Source organism: Polyodon spathula, chromosome 4, assembly GCF_017654505.1.
Source record: "Polyodon spathula isolate WHYD16114869_AA chromosome 4, ASM1765450v1, whole genome shotgun sequence".
Taxonomy (NCBI): domain Eukaryota; kingdom Metazoa; phylum Chordata; class Actinopteri; order Acipenseriformes; family Polyodontidae; genus Polyodon; species Polyodon spathula.
The window spans coordinates 17,439,100-17,463,356 of NC_054537.1; the positions used below are offsets into that span (position 1 = coordinate 17,439,100).

General features: G+C 38.1%; 2 protein-coding genes across 8 annotated transcripts in view; one reads left to right on the forward strand and one right to left on the reverse strand.

The window, feature by feature from the left end:
* pign (phosphatidylinositol glycan anchor biosynthesis, class N) overlaps nt 1-11,627 on the reverse strand; it is a 30,640-nt gene extending 19,013 nt beyond the window's left edge. The window contains exons 1-10 of one of the 4 annotated variants that reach the window (XM_041247289.1): nt 11,542-11,627; nt 9,428-9,687; nt 6,577-6,698; nt 6,387-6,485; nt 6,186-6,292; nt 5,545-5,669; nt 3,428-3,558; nt 2,229-2,345; nt 1,510-1,550; nt 1,310-1,369 (exon numbers count right to left, since the gene is read on the reverse strand). In XM_041247289.1, the coding sequence (XP_041103223.1) occupies nt 1,310-1,369; nt 1,510-1,550; nt 2,229-2,345; nt 3,428-3,558; nt 5,545-5,669; nt 6,186-6,292; nt 6,387-6,485; nt 6,577-6,698; nt 9,428-9,654 (1,029 nt within the window). In that variant the 5' untranslated portion in view covers nt 9,655-9,687; nt 11,542-11,627. Of the gene's footprint in view, nt 1-1,309; nt 1,370-1,509; nt 1,551-2,228; nt 2,346-3,427; nt 3,559-5,544; nt 5,670-6,185; nt 6,293-6,386; nt 6,486-6,576; nt 6,699-7,017; nt 7,182-9,427; nt 9,688-11,230; nt 11,340-11,541 lie in introns of those variants that run through there. The other 3 variants (XM_041247288.1, XM_041247290.1, XM_041247291.1) reach the window with 3 other exon arrangements.
* Nucleotides 11,628-11,687: 60 nt separating this feature from the next.
* LOC121314244 (RAB11-binding protein RELCH homolog) overlaps nt 11,688-24,257 on the forward strand; it is a 64,217-nt gene continuing 51,647 nt past the window's right edge. For all 4 annotated transcript variants that reach the window (XM_041247283.1, XM_041247284.1, XM_041247285.1 and 1 more), the window contains exon 1: nt 11,688-12,227. In XM_041247283.1, the coding sequence (XP_041103217.1) occupies nt 11,780-12,227 (448 nt within the window). In that variant the 5' untranslated portion in view covers nt 11,688-11,779. The remainder of the gene's footprint in view (nt 12,228-24,257) is intronic.

Below are 24,257 nucleotides of genomic sequence, written 5' to 3' on the forward strand. Positions count from 1 at the left end.
AATCTTTACATCGGTATAAACTACAGCAGTTCACAGCCCTGATATTTATATTTGTCGTGTATTTATCTTTCCAAACCCTTATGCTGACCTGTAAGAATGCAGTGGCTTCAAGTGGTTGATCCCTTAGTTACAGGTTTGTTTATTTTTTTTTTATTGGTTACAGTGCATGAAAATACTGTAATTATACACATTGAAAACCCTTAGGTTCAACTGCAGCATCATTGTGGTTTAGTCTGTTTCAAGCAGACTAGCTTCAGGACTACATACGTTATGCTGATCATAGCAACCAAAGCAGTATATAGAAAACAAATGGATTTTAGATGACTTTCAAACAAAATGTTCTGTATGTTGAAGTAAAAATAGAATTAGACAGCACTATTCTCCTCCTTGTTATTCCCCCCAGGACCTAAATGAATATCTGTCATTTCAAACTAAAGTGGAATCCAGCGATCTACACAATGCACAGTATGCTGTGAAATGTTGTATGAAATGACACATTGTTCTCTCTTTCAAATGAACCCCAATTGTACTCTGTATACAGGTTTTGGTTTATAGCCTGTTTGATATTCATCTCTTCCGTATTATTGTACATTTTTGTGAAATAATGGAACCACTTCAGATCCAAACTGTCATTAATACCAGAATAAATTTAAATATGCAAACAAATCAAAGATATATTTTAGTGAAACTAGACAATTTGTTCTATTCTAAACATAGAGAGTAAAACTGAGGGAAAAATGGAGGACCATGGTTAATTACTATACAGGTTGGAATGTTGTATTAGAATTTTAAACTCAAAACATCAAGTGGACTAAATTAGGTAAGCTTATAAAAGTTTGCCATAGTAAAAGCACACTAAAGTGTAATAAGGCATAGTGAAAGCATTGTAAATCATGGAAACCAGGGTCAACTATGGCAAATGCATAGTATAACCACAGGAAAAGCATGGGAAAACTGCAATAATACTGATTGTATTACTTGATGTAGTGACACTTTAAATCAGCATTAGAAAGAAAACCAGGCTTCTAGGAGTAAAGTAGACAAACAGGTGGTGCATCTAAGTTATGTTGGTCCTCCACAACTGTAACTACGTCTCACAATTTGTGAGTGTTATGTCGTCACTGGTTTTAACAAAATGGTTTTATTCCTTACAGAACCTGTGAAAAACATTGTGGAAATGTAATCAGGGCACAGGCTTCTACATTGGTATGGTATAAAGCTAGTGAAGGCTTTATTAAGTGTTCTGCTATTTTGTTGGCAAATGTGAATACAATGGAGAAGATATATTTGTTCATTTGGATTAACTTACTACAGAGTTCAGAGGAATTGGGATTCCAATCAAAGAAGACATCAATGGAGCTACATCAGCCTGCAAATAAAACAAGAGTTGCTGAAATGGTTGTTATTATTCTTATTCTTATTATTTGTATTCCTTGCTTTATCACTGGAAGTTAAGGAGAGGTAGCAAACAATTTATGGAGAAAAGAAACAGGTCTAAGGTGTGTTTACCTGGTTGACATCCAACCTCTTGAAATTCTCAAGTTTCCACTCTGCAAGTAAACATGAGCAAATGATAACAAGCAACGACATCAAAACAGCAAGCAGTTAACGAGCAGCACCGCTGTGGTTGGAAATCCTAACCCATGGTTACCGTGAAGCAAGTCCACTCATCATTACTCGCATTAAATCAACTCTCAAGACCCACTTGTTCTCTCTTGCTTTCCATGTTCTTTAATTCTGACACCAGCTGTTGTGTCTCTGCCACTTCTGATCTTTCACTGTATCTTATTCTCATGATTCTATATGACATATGCATACTGTTGTGTCTCTGCCACTTCTGATCTTTCACTGTATCTTCTGATTCTATATTACATACGCATCCACAATGTTTTAGAATTTTCACATCCTAGCCTTGTATTTAATGTGTTATGCATTGTTTTTCACTGCATTTAATGTAGTTTGCATTTTCTTTTTTTTTACTGTATCTTGTAAAGCGCTTTGTGATGGTGGTCCACTATGAAAGGCGCTATATAAAATAAAGATTGATTTATTGATTGACCAAATGGAACTGTCTGTTCGGCATCAAAGTCTGTTTTTAAAAAATGACATTTTGGGCAGCTTACAGTAGGCAGTCTACTAGTTTGTGATTTCCGAAGCCAGCAGTACAATCACCCCTCCTACATTTCCTGTGCCTATGCTGTGTTACTCCATTTGGAGCTGTGTCTTACCTTGGAGGAAATTATCCTCAAAGTTCTGTGATCTAACTCTCTCGGCTTGCTGGACTCCAGCTCCCCAAGCAACAAGGGGAGTTAAAGTTTCTGATGGGTGGCCTGCTCCATGAGAGCCTGTCATTTGTTCAAAGGAAATTAGGAAAAAAAAAAATGTTAAAAAACCACACACAAATACACAGATACAGAGCATCCTCATAAGCACAGAATAATCACACAGTACCTGAAAGACTAAAAACATTTGCAGATAACCAGGAGTTTACCGGATTACAGCCAAATGCACTTCAAAACATCTGTAGGATGCTAGGAGCTTATGATCAATGTTAGACGAAGATTGTTGCAAAAACAAGGCCTTATCGTGCTCCTCCTCCTCCTCAGTAAAGTGGACTGGAGTGAACAATCTTCAGGTAACAAATGTTTAATTTGAATAAGATGACATGAGTAAATAAATAGGGTTGAAAATCCAACTTTATGGGAGGGATTTGTCATAGAATGACCCTAAAGCTAGCCTGAAGATGCTCAGTGGATTACCACAAACTATGTTTTTGCATCCAAACGTGAGTTGCATCAAAGGTGCCTCTGGATTTTGAATGATCAGTTTAATCTCTGTCTAAAGGTCAACTCAACCTAGATTAATACCTACAATTAGTTTATACAGCTGCTCGTCCTGAGGCAGGCAACAGCTGGACTGGCTAGAAAACTAGTTGAGTTAAGTGCCCTAGGTGTGGTTCCTTAAGGTTTTCAAATCCTACACTATAAAGCCTCAATACAATTTTCATTGCTCCTCTTGCTGATCAGTTGAATTATTTTTTCTGATACAAAAGTGATGGCTTGACACTATAGAGCAAAATTCCTCATGTTTTCTTTGCTGGGCAGTTTCAGTCCCTTCCAATTTTAACTCCATTTCACTTGCTACACCGTCCTGCGTTACTGGAACTGTGGGCCAAGTGAATGACATAGTTAAATATTTCTTCTGAAAGAGACACTCTGGGAACATTGAGGGCACAAATCCCTGTAACATAAAAATAAGACCTCCAGGTTAACAGAACTGAGAAATAACCAGCTGAATTAAACAATTATTAAGATGGTACTTACGCTAATTAATGGCATTGTATTGCTTAAATAAGAGCAAAATATTAGGGGATGATGAACACAGTTTCATCTGGCCATGATACGTAGGCGATGGTATTAGGTCTTACCCCAGTCAGTCATGCCGTGATCAGAAGTAAAAACATATGCTGTTTTCTCATCCATTCCATAGAAGTCCTCAATCATGGAAACTAGCTCTTTAATACCATTATCAACTATCATGATATTCTCCAGATAGTCCCTAAATCAGATAAGGAAATGGATAGAAAGAACTGCTCATAAATTATGCTTCATTGTATAATGTTTGGCTTTGCTAAATTGTGACATTTCCTAAAGGATATTTTCAGTTAAAGTGTACCATGGTAAACTATCAATAATTTATTCAGTTTACCATGATTTTTAAACACTTATCTGTGATTTAGTATACTTTAGTACACTTTGCCCTGCTTTTATAATTGTATGCATCTTATGAGGAATGCTTTAAAATACAGTGCACTCCGTTTATAAGACTCACTGATATAAGAATCAACCGTATACAGTGATCAAAACCACTGGGACAAAATCCTATTTTACTACAGTATACTTCTCAAGTATACTGTAGTAAAATAGGATTCTGTAGACTTGAGTAAACATAATCATGATCATATAACAAGCTGCTTACCCACAAGGACTTGTTTTGATGTATTGTCCTTAGTGATTCAGCATCATTTACATCTGTATGCTGTATTTAAACTGCTGATGGCACACATTTGCTAATTGTAATGCGACAGAGTGGCTGAAGACAGTGTAAATGATCAGGCTGGAGTCTTGATTTACAATTTTAAACCAGTGTTGGTTTTATTTTTCTTACACTGTGGTGGCGAAACAACCGCTAATAAAACAAACAAAATAAACCGAGCTCTCAGCTGGAGAATTAACTAACAGTACTTTGTGTGGAACAAACACTAGATCGCTTACTGAAACTGTGGTTTCTTTTTGTTACTTCCGTTTCCTTACTCCTCTATACCCCCATCACAAAGCTATCGGCTAAGCCATTTCTATCGAGGTGTCATTAACAAGCAGTTAAACAACTGACTATTCTCCTTAATTCGCTAAGGAAAAGCAGCTGTGGATTTTTCATGGGTGTGCATACATGCAGGAACTTGTGACATCTAGTGGTCAACCCATTACACTGCAGCCAGGGAACAATATCATTCTCATTCTCAAGTTTGATACTGCACCACAGTAATCGTATCGGTCCACTTTTAAGAATCAGCCGCTTATAAGAATCAAAACAGCTGGGACAGATGTGATTCTTATAAATGGAGTACACTGTAATAATAATAATAATAATAATAATAATAATGTTTCTACTTAGTTTAGTTACTTAGAATTTTCAAGACAATTTCTATTGCTCCTAGGCCACTTTTTAAAGCTGTTATCTTGTGAGCGCATTTTATCTCTTGGAAGATAATGAATTGCAAGGCAGAACATAATACCAGTTATGAGAGGAGGCCAATTCCTAGTAGCTGATTGATTTAAGAACTTTATCAAGTTGGGCCAAGTATTCTGCACCCGCAACATGACTAAATAATCTGTTGCATAACTTCACCCCTCTCTGTGTGAAGACATGTCTCCTTCTGTCTGTCCCAAGTCTATCTCCACTTAACTTAACTGTGTCCTTTGGTCCTGTTTTTTATCCTGTGCTTAAAGACTAAGTAGCAAGGTTTTGAAAAAAACGTGTTGCTACAATTGTTTAAATAACGTACATGCAATGTTCTTTTCATTGTTACCATCCTGACAACTTTTAGCACTTATAACTCTAAAGTCTGTTTCAAAGCTCTTTTCAAAATGTCCGCTCTAGTGCACTAATTGTGTAAGGATTATTGCTCACATTGTCAAACAGGTAACACAGCAATAATGATCCATGATGTGGTACAGAACTGAAAAGTCACTCTTCCTGCAATGATTCAGAGGACAGATCTCAAACTTACGTTAGATCTCAAAGGTACGTTATTTAAGCAGTTGTAGCAACACGTGAGGATGTGTACCGCTGTATTTTTCAGAACCCCACTACTTACTCTTTAAAGTATTGGTTCGGATTAACTACAGATTGGTTCGGATTAATTGTAAACTCCTTTTACAATTTTAAAGACTTTAATCATGTAGGCCTACTCTGAAGATCTGTCTTGGGAACTCAAGTCTAACTGTTGATTAGAATAAAATATATATAAAAAAACTCATATACCTTGACATAGGCCTGTGAGCATGTCCATTGGTGTCCAAGCCAAGCAGATGAAGGAAAAACACAATCTTTTCCTCGTGTAACTGTGACAGCAATGTTTCATTTCCTTTTGCAGATTGAAAGAAGTTCTGTATAGAGACCATTACCATCAGTATAGACTACACAATTTAATTTCAGAAATAAGTTACACTTCAAACAGAAGTATCAAATCTTTACTGTTCAATTTTATCTCATTCGATTTTCATACGTGTAGGAAGATATGTACTATAAACAGCTTGAAGAGAGAATACTGTATTGAGAAACAGGGTACACCAGACAGTTAACCCAGGTGGAAATAAGGCCACTCAGTAGTATTTTGAGCCATTCTAATTTTTACTGGGAACTCAGTTAACTCCAGTTGAGATTTTCCTCTCTCTGGTTTTCCTCAAGCTCAGATACAAAGGGCTAGTATTTCATATTTTATTTTTGCTATATTATTTTGAAGGGAGAGGCTGTTTTAGGATGGCACAGATTACACGCAATGTCTGCAAGATGTTTCTGCTTTTCTGGAGGAATATATTCATCAGTGCAGTGAAGAATAGCCTATTTACACGTGTGTGCTAAAACACGGCACATGCAAAAATAATAATAGCATGTTAAAATACCTTAACTTCATCAAAGACCCATGTGTCGAGCTTGGAAGCATCTTTTGCAGCAAAGTCTTCGTCCTCAGCTGGGTATGTGTGTGTGTATACATGATCCCCGCTTGCACCTAAAGCACAGAGAAAGAAATGATCAATGTCAGTGCAAGTTGTATTGGTAAAGTGGAAAAACAGAGATGCAACTCATACAGACGTTCACTTTACCTTTTGCAAACATTGGCAAGATATCCGGGCTCCCCCAGCTCCATGTGTATTTACTTTCATTAAACACAGAATCAAACTCCACGGGATTCTCTTTCCAACCTGTGTTAAAGGACATGCAAGACGTTGCTATTTATAACCACAAATAAAAATAAAAAACACAGGAGGTGGCCAAGATTGGATTTGCACTAACCTTTAGCAATGGCGCTTACATCTTCATAAAATCCGGCAATCAAAGCTACATGCCCAGGCCTGGACTCAGTTGGAACACGAGTATGAGACACACCCCAGCTGCCTTTTTCTTCAATCACATTCCTGAGACAGAAATTGTTGTTATTTTATTTACAATTGAATATTTAGGTTATGGAAACACAAGTAAAGACCCCGTAACTGCTCCTCTTTGCAACAACAATTTAGACCTTGGAAGACCAGAAGCTGTATTTTATACTCTGAACGCAACTGTGCTCAAAATTTGCTTTCCTTATTGTCACAAAGTCTGTTACTTTTAGATTTTCTACAGGGGTCAAAAATGTATTTCCATGACAAAAAAAAAATGACTGGCCAAAAAATTGAGACACCAGCAAAAGAAGTGCACAATGTGTAGCTGCCAAGTTTAAAGGTTTATGGGACTCACTCCACTGTATTGTATGTCTGTTGCTTGTCCCAATGCATTGCACAGTCTTCATGAGTCATGTTCTGGGTGTGGTCTTCTGCAAGTGTTGCCATTCACAGAATGCCCAAGATACTGTCTTGATGGACACATTGGTCTGTGCAGCCACTGCATTTCAGTCAAGATAACGGGAACCCACTACTGTATCATGCCACTTGATGAAGTCACAGAGACTACTTTCCCTTCACTGTTGAGGTATAGTAATAACAGGCAACTCTCACACAGCTTGTTAGGGTCTTGTGAATAACAAGTTACATGACCACACAAAATTGCAGGCTAGGAGATTTTCTAGTTTTTAATTAAGTAATTCATGTATTTATTTTAACCAGTAAATGTATACTGAACAAAAATATAAACACAATTTCAAAGATTTTACTGAGTTACAGTTCATATAAGGAAATCAGTCAATTGAAATAAATTCATTAGGCCCTAGTCTATGGATTTCACATGACTGGGAATACAGATATGCATGTGTTGGTCACAGATACATTAAAAAAAAAAGGTAGGGGCGTGGATCAGAAAACCAGTCAGTATCTGGTATGACCACCATTTGCCTCATGCAGCACAACACATCTCCTTCGCATAGAGTTGATCAGGCTGTTGATTGTGGCCTGTGGAATGTTGTCCCACACCTCTTCAATATGTATGCGAGGTTGGTGGATATTGGCGGGAACTGGATCCCAAACATGCTCAATGGGTGACATGTCTGATGAGTATGCAGACAATGGAAGAACTGGGACATTTTCAGCTTCCAGGAATTGTGTACAGATCCTTGCGACATGGGGCCGTGCATCATTATGCTGAAACATGAGTTGATGGCGGCGGATGAATGACACAACAATGGGCCTCTGGATCTCGTCACGGTATCTCTGTGCATTCAAATTGCCATCGATAAAATGCAATTGTGTTTGTTGTCCGTAGCTTATGCCAGCCCATAACATAACCCAACCGCCACCATGGGGCACTCTGTTCACAACGTTGACATCAGCAAACTGCTCGCCCACACAACGCCATACACGCTGTCTGCCATCTGTCCGATACATTTGAAACCAGGATTCATCCGTGAAGAGCATACTTCTCCAGCGTGCCAGTGGCCATGGAAGGTGAGCATTTGCCCACTGAAGTCAGTTACGACGCCAAACTGCAGTCAGGTCAAGACACTGGTGAGGACGACGAGCACGCAGATGAGCTTCCCAGAGATGGTTTCTGACAGTTTGTGCAGAAATTCTTCCGTTGTGAAAACCCACAGTTTCATCAGCTGTCCGGGTGGCTGGTCCCGCAGGTGAAGAAGCCAGATGTGGAGGTCCTGGGCTGGTGTGGTTACACGTGGTCTGCGGTTGTGAGGTCGGTTGGACGTAATGCCAAAATTCTCTAAAATGACTTTGGAGGTGGCTTATGGTAGAGAAATGAACATTCAATTCTCTGGCAACAGCTTTGGTGGACATTTCTGCAGTCAGCATGCCAATTGCACACTCCCTCAAAACTTGAGACATCTGTGGCATTGTGTTGTGTGACAGAACTGCATATTTTACAGTGGCCTTTTATTGTCCCCAGCACAAGGTGCACCCGTGTAATGATCATGCTGTTTAATCAGCTTCCTGATATGCCACACCTGTCAGGTGGATGGATTATCTTGGCAAAGGAGAAATGCTCACTAACAGTGATGTAAACAAATCTGTATACAAAATTTGAGAGAAATAAGCTTTTTGTGCATATGGAAAATTTCTGGGATCTTTTATTTCAGCTCATGAAACATGGGACCAACACTTTACCTGTTGCGTTTATATTTTTGTTCAGTCTATATTGAGATACCCAGATGATTTAGTGGAAAAAAAATGAAATAAATGAACCACAGTCTCAAAAGCCGTGTCGTCTGTATGTATGTCACACTTACATTTTGGTGAACTAATTATCCAGTTGTCATGAAACTTGGTATTAACATTATTTACTTTAACGTATTAAGAATATCAGATTGTTGTGATATAAAGGTGTCTGTATGTCACACTTGCATTTTTGCACAGATCTGGAGACTCTCTTATCAAACTGTGATTAAACATTGCATTGCTACAGTAATTATTTTGATTTATTTCACGGTCATCAACTTTCTCGTCACTCTGCTAGCTCTAATTCTGAATTTACCGCTATAACGGGGAGTGTGCTATGTTACTGACCGACTTGTTTTTCAAACCTAAGATTAGGCAAGCAAGACAGGAAAAGCAGGCTGGGCTTCATTAACTGTAAATCATGGAGGATTGAAACTCATATGCAGTTAGGGAGTCTTATTTAAATTCCCTATCTATAAAGTACCTTTAGTAACCTTTTATATGACTGCAACTCCTGCAAAGGCAAGATAGTGTGGCTGCCAACACTGTACCTCAGGTAAGGTGCCCTGGTAGATCCATTTGCATCCGGTTTATAAAAGGTGTCCGCTCGAAGACCGTCTGCTACAAACAACACAAGTCGTTTGGCTGGTGGCGGGAGCCGTGGCTGATGCGGAGTCATGCCATGGACCAATGGAGAGGTGAAATAGATGTCGAATATTGAGCCAAAGAACACCAAATGAACCATCAGCCCAACCGCAAAGAATGTTAACATGTTCATGATGACACAAGACCCTCTGGTGCCGCCAAAACACTATTGATAAATAAAAACATAAAGCCAGGTTACTCAAGAGCAGGTGACAACTAATTGCAACCATTCCACTGGTTAGCCTTCTGGGCTCTCTATCAGAAAAAAGAAACAGTCCAGTTTGTTCACATTCCAAGATTTTGTTTAGCTTCAGGGCACAAGGTTCCTCCCTTTAACTGACAAACTGGTGTGCAAATCTGGCGCCATGGCTCCAGATTCTAGCAGCAGTGTATCTCATATAGGGACAGCAGCATTAAATTCTGGCACCAATGGCATAAAGCAGGTAACAACAACATTGGTTAACTTAAAGTTATGTCAGCGGTAATGGGTACTCATTTTCAGTCAAGCTCTAGTTTAACTCGGGAAGAAAAACAGTAATTTGTAAAATAATATACTAATGACATTGCAAACACAACATATCCGGACATTTTCATCATGGGTTTAACATTAAGAAATACTGAATTAAAAAAGAAATAAATAAAGTTTGAAAATGACTTGATGAAAACAGTTAACTGTATTTTAAATTGTAATCTCAGTTAACAAGCCAAGGGCCAAAGGTTGTCTTCAGACAAACGGCAAGCTTAAAAAAAAAACAAAAACAAACATTTCTAATTCATAAAACAAAAAGAAAACAACAACATTGGTTAACTTAAAGTTATGTCAGTGGTAAGGGGTACTCATTTTCAGTCAAGCTCTAGTTTAACTCGGGAAGAAAAACAGTAATTTGTAAAAGAATATACTAATGACACTGCAAACACAACATATCCGGACATTTTCATCATGAGTTTAACATTAAGAAATACTGAATTAAAAATAAATAAAAATGAAGTTTTAAAATGACTTGATGAAAACAGTTAACTGTATTTTAAATTGTAATCTCAGTTAACAAGCCAAGGGCCAAAGGTTGTCTTCAGACAAATGGCAAGCTTAAAAAAAACAAAAAACAAAAACAAAACAAAACAAAAAAACACAGCTATGACAGCTGTGTTTACACTCCACTCCACGATTCAACGTACGTTCCTTAAGAACATTTTTGTTAATGATTAATCTGACCTGAATTATTGAAATTGCATTTCTAATTCATAAAACAAAAAGAAAACAACAACATTGGTTAACTTAAAGTTATGTAATTTGTAACTTGAATGAAAAAGCCTTCACTGACTGCAGTGTACATACCGGTACTCGTGTTCATAATGAAATCTTTTTTTGTTTTTTGTTTTTTGTTTTTTTTTTCTGATTTTACAGCTATGTTTTATTTTGCGGATTGAATGACTGTCGCCGGGTCTGCGGTTTTAAGTTATCTTGGGTGGTCTGAAACAAACAACTAGCATTAAAACTAAAAGTACCCGTATAAGAAAGAGTTTCTTTAGAAAAAATCTGTGCTGAAACGCGATGAGCCAGTCAGATTTAACGAATGAACTGCATTAACCTACAGAGTCTTAACGCACAGTACCGGTGCTTATTATTATACAGAGGAACATACAGGGTATTTATGTCCAAAACTCTCGATCATTGGTATTATTTTTAATTGTTAATAGTTAAATCCAACCTTAACAAATACCTTCTTAACGACCTTGCAGGCAATTCCACAACTTCCTGGTCTTGTTGTTGACAAAAAGTTCCGCAAAGTATGCTGGGAGTTGTAGTTGTTTAGGACAATAATGCAATAATAATAATAATAATAATAATAATAATAATAATAATAATAATAATAATAAAATCCATGGGATGAGTTATCAGTTGAATAAATCAACCCATGAAAATATGTCCAATTTAACAGTCAGATGTTACAGAATGTCTAGTGGCAAAATACTATATCTATTCCCATAGTTATTTACAAACTGAGCTAAACAGAGATACCTCTTCAGTTCGTTTTCTGAGGGAGGTTGGTTTTCACTTGCGCTGTCAGCCATCCCTCGCCCACACATCCAACCTTGCCGATCTCCGTTTTGCACGACCCAATCCCGGCTTCACAAGAAGAGGGCAGGAGGCGGGTCCAAGATGACATTCTAAAGCCCACAAAGTCTCGCGTTATTATTTATTGATCGCATTTATATCCAGGAAGACAGGGTTGATGATAAATCTTTAGTGTAAAAAAATGGCGACCGGCACCAGCGTCAACCCGTTTAATCTCAGCGACTCCGAGGAGGAGGCTGAGCGGAGGCCGGGCAGAGCTGACAACCAGCGGGGCTCTAGCGATGGACGGGCGGGGCAGCTGAGCGGACCTCTCTCGCCGCAAGCTGACTCTGAGCCGACAGGTCTGCTGTCCAGCAATAGGACGAGTCCCAGTGTGGAAGGTGTTTCTGTGGCTGCTGCAGCTGCAGGAGGTGGTGCAGAAGTCCGGGTGCCTGTGGACGTGATCGCTGCTCAGTTGCTTCGGGATCAGTATGTCCTCACGGCTCTTGAGTTCCACACCGAGCTGTTGGAGGCCGGCAGGGAGCTGCCCCGTCTCCGGGATTACTTCTCCAACCCGGGTAACTTTGAGAGGCAGAGTGGGACCCCACCCGCTTGCAAGGATCAGGGATTCGGACAGTCTGGACAGCTCAGTAAGTGCCTTTTTTATTATTACCCCTCAAGGAAAAAAGTATTCGATACTGTTGTTGCAGTGAAACATTATTTTCTATATAACAAATAAACCTAATCTGGGAAACCTGTTAAAATAAATATCCAGGATTATAACACAAGTTTCATAATTACAGGATTCTTTTTTTTCTTAATTGTTTTTCGCTTGCTTTTGTCACGGTTTTGATCAACGTTTTATTTCCTGGAATTGACTGATAATGGTTTCTTGCACTGGTCACGATGTTACACTGGGTGCACGGACCTGCCCAATAATTTGCCTGATGGAAACAGCTTGGTAGATCCCACGTTTAGAAAAAAAGGAAATATTGAACAAAACATAATGTACCTCTTCTTTACTTTGGTATTGAGGTTGGAATTTACTATAATTGCGTTAAAAAGGTGTTTCTGATTTAAAGTTCTGTTGTGTTTTTTTTTTTTTGCAGGAAATTACTCAATTCCACAGCAGGTGATAAAACGTAGGTGTGTGAAATAAGAACACAGTACTAATGCTATCAAATATGTGTTTCCAAGGCTAAAGAAAGCAATGCAGCACCCTAAGGAAGGGGTTTTAAATGCAATTTCAAGTCATATTTTGCAGAGTATTAATATGGGAATTGTAAAGCTGCTTCATGCAGGCCATCAAACAGTGCTAATTATTGCATTTTAGGAGAAATGTAAGGAAATAAAGGACACTTTCCTGTGAAGTATTCTGTATTCGATATTTTTCTTGTGAAAGGAAACCACATCAGTAATGCTACTATAAACCACTTGGTGGGCTTTGGAGCCCATCTAATTAAAACAAAACAAAAAAATCTTCAAGTTTTATAACATTGCCAGTTTTATTTTTCTTAAGTATACATATTCTATTTCACACTGGAGTTAAAGTTATGATAAATAGCTGCACGGTTTATTGAATTCTGATGAACGATTCACGTGGGTTCTTAATGTTGTACTGTACTGTTTGAGCACGTCAGTGTTAATATGGCTTATGGTTTAGTGCTTCTGACAAACAGGCCAATGGCATTTTATGAATTATAAAGGGAAATAAACTCATTATTTTAGTGTCATGGCAGTGTATGGCACAGTATTTCATTACATCCCCCCAAGTGTGTTCAGTTTCTGTGGCGCTACAGGTGCTCAATGAAATACCTTGCTCTTATTGTCAAATAAAGATCTATTCCTGCTTGTTTTGTTGTATAAATGCATTCTAGGACAATGGTTCTACAGTCATACATAAACTGGCAGACACCATAAGCGTATCCTCTCACACCTGTGGGCTAATATCTACCTGCTGTGACCTGTGTGATAGGAGCTGGATTCAAATCCAAACATCCAGAGGTGGAAAGGAAGTGTAGTGCCTTCCTCCCACCTGTTATTTTTTATTTTTCATTTATTTGCATTGCCGTAAGGTAAACAAAAGAAAAAAAAAAAAAAGGTTTTGTGTTTTAGAATGCTAAAGCATACTGTCTATTAAAGGCATGCCAGTGGTGTAAACCACTTTGGTTTCGTTTAGCTTATTCCGTAATGGAGGCAATACATGTAGGCTGACTCTGCGTATTTCACAGCACCTGGACTGTGCTGCTCCTGCGTGAAGTGTTAATTAATTAAGTGCTGCTCAATAACGTACCACTGAATACTGTACAAAACATTTCTGAGGTACATTTCTGATCTCAAAATTGGGGTGGAAATTTCCATTGTGTGTTACAGTGGCAAAGGCAACATGTTTTACAGAAAATGGGATTGATTTAATGAATGCGCCTTAATAACGAATAATTATTTTTTTTGTAACAAACACCTGCTTGCTGCTGCAGCAGCTGGGCTGAGACCATTAGGCCCTATATCTCCATCCGTCAAAAGTTGGAGTTGAAAGTCCATATAATCTGTTGTTGAAATTTGAGTGCAAAAGTCACTTTTCTGCATATGGCATAGATGCCATTTGAACGTGAGTTAATCAGCGGGGCGAGGGGCTGTCCATTCACATAAATGTGTGCTGCATAGTCCACATGTTTCATGAGGTCGTCAGTATACAGTGTAACATCTTTCAGGGTATAGAGGCTCTGACCCCTCAGGGACCACCATCCCTGGGACAGCTAATTAAAATAAATCTGTGAACAAAACTGCTGCCCTGTGGAGACAGCTGGGTCGGCGACAACGCTGCCCCAAACAATGGCAGGAGAGTTAATGGGCACAGACGTGGCAACCGGTTGAGTGCTCCAGTATAAATATATTGGGTGTTGCCTTGGACAAAAATGCACATTGCCCTATAAAGCAGCATATATTGCAGGTGTGCAAATCGTTTTTTGAAAATTGGTGCTAAACTGTTTGTCTGTTGTGAAAGGCTTGTAAAAGCAATCAGGCAAAAACATCAGGAGATCAGACAGCCACAGAAACAACAATGCAATTGAGTACTTTTTTTTTTAACAAAAAACAAAGCAAGTAAGGCGAGTTGGTGCCTGTATGTGCTCTACCTGCCTTGCAGGTTAATCAACTATAATTAATTGACAGGCAATTGGCCAGCTAAACAGGATCATGTGATCTTTAATAGACTGGATCAATCAACCCAAGTCAAGTTACGGTCTAACTCAAGGGTGGGCAATTCCGGTCCTGGAGGACCACCCCCAAAATACACACTGCGTGTTGTGTGCAGGGACACTTACAATAATTACAAATAAGCTAACCGATAAAGGAACCTAAGCAAACTATTTTAGGAACCTAAGCAAAACTATATAAAATATACTGGCAGGGATATTTTGGACTGGCGAATTAATTTATAAATAGCGATTTTATAAATTGTGATCTTTTGACTTTTTAGTAATGTCCAGTTGCAGATTAGATACACTGTACAATCTACAGAAGTGCAGACTGCAGATGGAACTAGCTGCAGCCCCATTATGAAACTAGAACACAATTTCATGGTGCAGATGGAAATGTGGCAACAGAACCAAATCAAACAGCTTGGCGTTGAGGGCTTCACTAACGATGCCAACAAGATGCCTGTGCAAGAGGGACTGCCTTGAAAAGTGATCTGTCACATTTTGTATGGCAATTATTTTTTGCTTTAAAATAAGAACAGTAATAATAATTCAATTCACTTAAAATGTGGTCTATATATATATATATATATATATATATATATATATATATATATATATATATATATATATATATATATATATATAAATATATAAAAAAAATGTGTGGCGTGTCTATAGAAAGTCTGCACCCCCTTGAACTTTTTTCAAATTTTGTTGTGTCAGTGCCTCAGAGCTTCATGCATTTAAATGAGGATTTTTTTCCCCACTTATCTACACACTGTTAAGGTGAAAAAAGTTTTTATTGAGAAAAAAGTTATATATTAAAAATACAAAACTGCCCCCCCCCCCCCCCCCCCCCCCCCAGTTAATACTTGGTGGAAGCACCTTTGGCAGCAATTACAGCTGTGAGTCTGTAGGGATAGGTCTATACCAACTTTGCACACCTAGATTTCGCAATATTTTACCATTTTTCCTTACAAAAATGTTCAAGCTCTGTCAAGTTCCTTGGGGAGAGCTAATGGACAGCAGTCTTCAAATCATGCCACAAATTTTTGATTGGATTCAGATCAGGGCTCTGACTGGGCCGCTGAAGGACATTTACCTTTTTGTTCCTTAGCCACTCCAGTGTAGCTTTGGCTGTGTGCTTTGGGTCGTCCCAACTTCTGTCCCAGTTTCACCTTTCTTGCAGAGGACAGCAGGTTTTCCTCAAGGACTTATCTGTACTTTGCTCCATTCATTTTTCCCTTCTATCCTGACAAGTGCCCAAGTCCCTGCCGATGAGAAACATCCACATAACATGATACTGCCACACCATGCTTCACAGTAGGGATGGTGTTCTTTGGGTGATGTGTGTTTTGGGTTTGCGCCTAACATAACGCTTTGCATTTAGGTCAAAAAGTTCCATTTTAGTTTCGTCAGACCACAAAACTTTTTGCCACATGGCTACAGAATCTCCTGAGTGTTTTTTTGCATACTTCAAACAAGATTCAAGGTGAGCTTTCTTGAGTAATGTCTTCCTTCTTGCCATTGTACCATACAGGCCAGATTTGTGGCGTGCTTGGGATATTGTTGTCACATGCACACTTTGACCAGTCTTGTTCATAAAAGCATGTAGCTCTTGCAAAGTTGCCATTGGCCTCTTGGTAGCCTCTCTGATCAGTCTCCTTTTTGCTCTGTCATCCAGTTTGGCTGGACGGCCTGATCTAGGCACGGTCTTGGTGGTGCCATATACCTTCCACTTCTTAATAATCATCTTGACTGTGCTCCGAGGGATATTCAAGGCCTTTGATATATATATATATTTTTTTTATACCCATCCCCTGATCTGTGCCTTTCAACAACTTTGTCCCGGAGTTCTTTTGAATGCGCCTTGGTACTCATGGTTGACTCTTTGCTTTGAAATGCACTACCCAGCAGAGGGAACCTACAGGAACTACTGAATTTATCCTGAAATCATGTGAATCGCTACAATTTAACACGGGGAGGCCACATAACTTGGTGTGTGATTTTGAAGGCGATTGCTTACACCTGAGTTTATCCAACTCAGCTATTTTAAGTTTTTATTTTGAATTAATTTTCTTCAAATTTCTAGAATATTTTTTCACTTGAAAGTTGTGGGGTAGGATGTGTAGATAAATGAAAAAAAAAAAATTTAGGCTATAAGGCAACCACTTAAGGTGAAAATTTTTGAAAGGGGTGTGTAGACTTTCTATAGGCACTGTGTGTGTGATTATGATATATCCTATATATATATATAATATATATATTATATATAATATTCTATATATATATATCTATATATATATATATATTATATATATATATATAATATATAATGTATAATACACACACACACACACATTTCTGATTTCAACAACAAATTTGTCCCATCTGCTAAAAACTAATCAGCACTAAACATAATTTAGGAAGCAATTTAGCAGCAAGACTGGTTGATGGTACAGTACTTGCTGAGACATCAGGGTACTGTAACGCTAATGGACTCATTTATTGTTAATGCTTCCAGAACAGTCCCTTCCATCCAATGGCAAATTTGGCGCTATGTCGCTAGATTCTAGCGCTAGGATATCTCATATAGCACCAGCAACATTAAATTCTGGCACCAGTAAACCTGGATAATATAAATATCTAGGGTCACACTATTGTTTGATCATACAATGTAGTTGGTAATGCTTGTATCCCATGCTGCCTATTCAGTGATACACTACAATAAGACCCAGTTTTAATAAATCAAGAGTAAGGTGTCTCTTTTATATAAAATAGATGTTCTCTTATGAGGTGCTAGATGCTCAAACTTTGCAAAATGATATCTCCTATAATGAGAGACACACAGCATACAGTTGTCGTCAAAAGTTTACATACCCCAATTTTCAAATTTCTAAACATTTCTTGAAAACAAATAATTTCCGTTTATCATTTAAAAGAGGTTACTATTGCTATAGTTGCCTCAACTAGCTATTCGTTTAATTTAATTTTCCTTGTCATGGGAATGAATACTTTTGAATTCAACATATTTTGAGTTTTGCTGAAATACATCATTGCAGACTTGCTGAAATACATCATTGCAGACTATTTCTTTTAACTTTTTTTTTTTTCCTCATCCACAAAAGCAAAACTGTTGCTACAAAAGATTTTTCCTAAAATTCTTTGTTTGAGAAATTTCTAGAAATTGTACATTTCCATTGGGGTATGCAAACTTTTGACTACACCTATATTCTAAATTACAAAAAACCAAGACTGTTCTCAAGAAGCAACTAGTGCTGAACATTTGGAAAAAAAATGGAATTGTGCCAAGTTGAAGGATGATATATGCACTGAAATTTTGACAAATCTGTAACGCCGTTTTGGTTAATTTCTTAAGCATGATTTATTATGAATTTTAATTTTGCATAGGGATATCATGTTATATTGTACAATAGGTCAGTGCTAATAAGAACGTTAGAACATCGATTGAAAGCTTTTGTGTTTACTACTTTAAACAGACAAGGTTTTGCTTCCTTGACAGCTAATTACTTTGCAGTGCAACAATTTCTCACTTTTGCTTTCCTCTTGTGTAGGGCTGACCTTAACAGTAAGTCTAGGGAGGAATGAGTTTCACCTTGTTTCTAAGCAACAAGAGTTGGCAGCCTATCATTTTACTTTGAAGCACTTTCTGCATTTAGTCTTTCACTCTGAATAAGTCTGTAGCTGACATAGGGCTCAACAGGACATAATATTGCTGCCGCTGACGGTATGGATTGAGTGAATTGAGGTTGGACGAAGCACTGCTTGTGTTGCAGAATAAATATCTCTCTTTCACAGGCATGATTGTATCAATTTTCTGTCACGGTTGAATCCTACAACAATAGCCATTAGTTTTCAGACCACTGTATTATGAAAACAAAGGTTTAGTCCCTTCCAATGGCATATCATTTGTGGAGCAATAAGGTTGCTAACAATAAGGAATGGTCAGTGTTGGGAGAGTTTTAAGCAAATACTGTACAAGAGAGACAGAGTTTGAGGCTCTAATTCAAGCCTTTCTGTTTGGAAACTAAAAAGGCTTTAGAAAATAAATAACACTTCATCCATTAGGGGTTTTGGCATTACAGCAGGAGGTTTAGCTGGATGCAGTAACACCTCTAGCCTGAATGCTGCACTTTTTCCTTATCCAAGAGGTTTTGTGAGTGAAAAATGTGCAACAGAAATAATAAGGAAAGGAAATCTAATTTTGAATCATTGTGGGTGAGCCTTGGAACATCTATTTTATATAAAAGTACTGTAGAGACATTTATTTTTATATAAATCTGCAATTGTATAGACAATTACATAGAGCTGTTCAGATTTCGAAGTTATGACAAACAAACAAACATTTGTCTGCAGAATTATGGGGTCCTTAATGGATGTTTTAAATACTGTTGTATTTAGCCACACACTATATCCCCAGGGAAGGGGAATATATTGGAGGTAAAGACATTCTATACGGTAGCATGATCTCCTCAGGCTCATATTGCAGGCACTGACACAGACTGATTCCTCCTGTTTTACCCAAGAGGTTTCTTACTTTAGGTTATACTGTAGGGCCTATTCACAAAGCTTTATTTTAAGATGTATTACAGTGTACTCTGATTCCTGAGAGACCTGTAAGTCGCTACAAATGTGTCTTTTTTTCGTTGCTGTCTATTTTGTGGTGTTTGTATTTATTCTGATTGGTTCTTGATTCTGTTTCTCTAGTTGTGAGAATTACATTGCATTAGATTAGATTAGATTACATTGTCACGTGAATTGAATGGAATGAGGATAGCTGCCCCACTCTTAGGGTGGTCTAGACCAGCTCAAAGCCAGGTCAAGGCAGATTTAGAGTAAACATGAACCCAGAACAGCTAGGAATGATTGCAAACCCCTCTTATTAAAGATGTATTCAAGTCACACGTGTAGCTAGTGTTATATGGCCAATTTTCAGCAAGGTCCAGGAAATGCAGGATTTTCTTTTTTTCCCAAAATTTTATTGCAGACCATAATGTGAAGTTTAGCTTCCAAATTAATATTTAATGATACGCGTGTAATGGATAAAATTATTCATCAGCTAGTCTCTGAATTGGCATTTCATTTAGACCTGGCAGTTTACAGTAGCATGGTATTGGATTAATTTACAAACAAGCAGTGTTTTGTGCTGCAATGTAAAGTACTGTATGTTTTAGAAAAGAGTTAATGTATGCATGTAATTAGGCCCGTAAATCCAACCTCATTGAACAAGTTGTACACACTATATTACATTCTCATTTCTCACTCAAGTCTAGTACAATTATTCACATCTAGGTTTTTATTTCTCAATATAACCCTGGCTCAATCTTAATTGTTTTGTCTTGTTGGAATACATTCACTGGTCACCCACCTACTATACTGTACAGTGTAGCATATTGTCAGGGTTTATTCTCGTGTGTGTGTGTGTGTGTGTGTGTGTGTGTGTGTGTGTGTGTACATGTACGTGTAAGTGTACGCACGCGCATTGAGGGAATGCTCTGTGCTCTAACACATGGGTGCTGCTATTTTGTGGCCTGTAGTTGGACATAGCGTGATACTGTTAATATCTTAAATAACTTCACATGAGTGTAATCTGTATCCATTGCTGCAGAGAGAGACATCTTACAGTACCTTCAAATGTACTGTATACCTTGAAGCAACTTTTACATTTCTGTCGGTGACATTTTTACTTTTACATGCTGTGTATGCACTGTAGGTAATCTCGTGCATCTTTCCTTGTTTGTTGAGCTATGCAGATATAGGTCAAATCCATAAGTGCATAGATGAGATGCAAAAACACCCAAACTGCATCAACACGAGCACGCTTGTCTGCAATGATGGACAATTTAAAAACTATGAACAGCAGGGTAGTTGCATTGAACGTGGTTTGGAATCTCATGCAGTGAGTCATTTTTGAGAGCAGAGGTTACAAAATGAAAATCACCTCAGAGATGTGTTTCTGAGAAAGAGTGAGCAGGCTGAACAGGGGTGGCTTTCTAATGTGTTACAGTTGTAAGAACAAGGTCATTGCAGTGGAGTACAAAAGCAATCTCTTTATTTATCTTAGTGGCATTTCAGAGGCACTCCCTAGTGAGCAGAGAGCAGGTCAAAGAAATCCAATAAGTAACTGAATGTGTTTTCCTGAAGGCTAGTACATGTACTGTACACAGTCCCAGCCAGAGCCAGGCACGACTCAACAATGAGCCCTCCTTGGGTGCAGCCCCTCGGTCATGACATTGCTTTTGTGGCATTGGGAGCCCTTTCTGTTCACACCAGATTCCTGCTCCTCTGTTCTTCTAGAATTTAATGATCAAATGCTTTAGGCTAATTAGTCCAGTGTAACGATTACATTTTAGTTCGTGATACAGTAGTATTTCAGTATGCAATAGTTTAACCTTCATAGTGTTGTGCAGACATTCTTTTTAAATGATGATTACCTTATTTGGAAAAAGATTTCCATGTCGGACAGACCAACCTCCTGCATGGTGACCAGATAAATTCCTCCTTGCATTTTCCATTTAGATCCCGGAAATAAAACTCACAAATTCCAAGTGCGAGCTGAAAAATAATGCTGACTTGTTTTTAAAAGGTTCCTACAAGAGCAGACTTTCTCACCTCATAGAAGTAATCTGTCACTCAAATACTAGCGGTAGAGGAGACTGGTTAGCAACTTCTTAAAGTACATTACCATAGCCTATTGAATGAATGCATACAGTAGTCAATACGCAAGATGCCCATTTCTCCTGCTTAGCCAGCATCCAGTTTAGAATGGATTAACATCATGATTCCGCTTCAGACAGCAGACTGTGTGCTTTTTTTTTTTTTATTATTTTAAAAGTCCTTGTAGGAACAGACACGGGGTCACAACCAAAACAGGCAAGAAAATGCACCCCTGGTCTTAGTATTGATTTATACAGTTACCGTTGCAGTAAGCATTTCACAAACAGTATAATGTTTAAATGATGTCTGAAAATACAAGCGGTAGTCCACTGCCTCCTGATTTCCAGTAGGAGTTTGTATTGTTTGGTGTCATCAGGGAAAACGCATCAGGAGCTGTGAAACACCCATGCACTGTAAAGTCATTCCTGTCTCTGCTGTATGTAATTTAGCCCAGGGGAACTCTAGCTTGAGAATACCTGCATCCACTGACTTATATCGAGGTGCACCGTGGACGCTAATTCCGGGACGGGAGCAAGAATGTAAATACTGCCACCATGCTTCGGGATAGATTGGGCTTGCCTGAACGTTTCATTTATCCTGAAAAAGTGCTGCATCTTATTTCAAGTTATCCATGATGATTGAAAACAATGCAGCGTCTTACATGCATTGTTATTATTTAGATAGACATGGTACTGGCTCTTAATGAACTCTATACTGTAACTCAATACTGACTTACAGCTTTATGAACTGGGACTCTGGATTACATCTAAACACCTAATCCTCAAGTCTATGATTGGCTGTGGAGAAGCAGCCATATATTTTGTTTCCAGAACTGCCACTATGGCATGTAATATGCTGCCACTGGTACAGTTCAGTTGTGTTAAGAGATTCAGTCTAGGGGTCTTCGCTTTTAAGGTATATGCATAACAAATTAATTATGCCTTGTTTCCAGTTGCCTCAGGGATCTGAATGAGTTGATCTTAACAGAGTATGTTTCCTGCAGCAAGGAAGAATTCAATAAGCTCCTGAAGCGGTCAAGTGGGTTGTTTGTGGCTATACCCATGAGTGGAATACCCACAGCACAGTTATGGAGTATTCTGTTGATATAACATCATCTGAATTTGGAGGGTTATTTAGATCAAGTGATGAATCTGCTTAGCAACACAGTGGTATAATTTGGAACACTGCAATATGCTCTAATTTAAAGGAATACACAAAATATTTATAAATATATATATATATATATATATATATATATATATATATATATATATATATATATATATATATATATATATATATATATATATATCTCACACACACACACACACACATTTGTTTTTTAAAGAAACATCCAAAAGGTGCAGAAACAAGAATGTTTGTACTGAAGTTTCAATCCAGTACAGTATCCATTGAATCTCAGCCCTCTCTGAGCAGTTTACCACTGTATGTACTTTTACCATGCTTGTCTCATTGTTATACTGTGCGTTTACCATAGTCTATGCTGGTTTGCCATGTTTGTTAATCTGTTTTACCATACTTTGCTATTCTTTAGAAAGCGCATCTATTCTTTACCATGCTTTTACTGTGCTTTTATTACATTTTGCAAAGCTTTTGTTATGGGGAAAATTTAAAAAAGGTGCCCATAGATAAATCTGAACACAAATGTTGTGCTTCAGTTGATTATACAGAAAATTTCTTCTTTTGATTACTGTTTTAAAGCAGTTAAAGTGATTTCAGGTTTATTATTATGTATCTTTCTGATACATAATTCAGTAAAGCTGCAAGTGACAGTCTGTTCCCAGATACAGTACCAGTATGCTGCTTCAGCAAAAAGCCTTGGTGTATGCTTAGCCCTAAACTTGATTTTTTTTTTTTTTTTTCAAAAAACCTTATGCATTTCAAAAACACAAATCTAAAACATTTGTGAATTAGCATAATAATACTCAACTGGCAGTGTTCCAGTGACGGCCCTAAAGCCCACCTGACTGGCAGTGTTCCAATGACAGTTCTACAGCCCACCTGACTGGCAGTGTTCCAATGATGGCCCTACAGCCCAACTGACTGGCACTGTTCTCGGGGAGGTGTTTCTGTTTCGTTTATGTCTACACGTACCTATGTGTCGCTTGTAAAAAAAACTACTGTTAATGTAAGTCGTGTTGAGCTACTTTTCTATGATACTGATTCATTTTAATTAATATTTACATCATTCTGGAGCTTGACAAGTTTCCACGGACCTGATTATACAATATTTATGTGAACGCGCACCGTATTGTACGTTGTAGCCAGTAATATCCAGTGAGACGTGTGTACTGAGTAAAGTGTTGAATTGTAACTGTTGGAAAACATGGATTGAGAATTGATTAGGGGTTTGCTACGCATGTGGACTAGCAGAGCTATACTGGTGTTCTTTTCTGAAAAGAGACTAATATTGCAGATAGCAGACTGTTTGGTTCAAATTGCATGTACTGCTAACCACTGATAGAGACGATGCGTCTACAAACTGCCCAACAATGACTGCAAGCTAATGAGATAACAATGCTGTGGACTAGAAGGGAACAGGCTCTAGACTTCAGAGAGATCAAAAGAGATAATAGGTGGACCATCTATACAGAAGGGTATTTAATGTCACGCAAACTTTGTAATGTTGAGTGTGTTGTTTGTCCTGTACCTGGGACCAGACTCCCTGCATATTTCAATAAACCTGGCAGCTGATTGAAGAAAAGGACTCTGTGCATTTTCTTGAATCTACTTACTCACCATCTATTTTTTGTAAGTTACTTCAGTAACCTTACTGGTTAA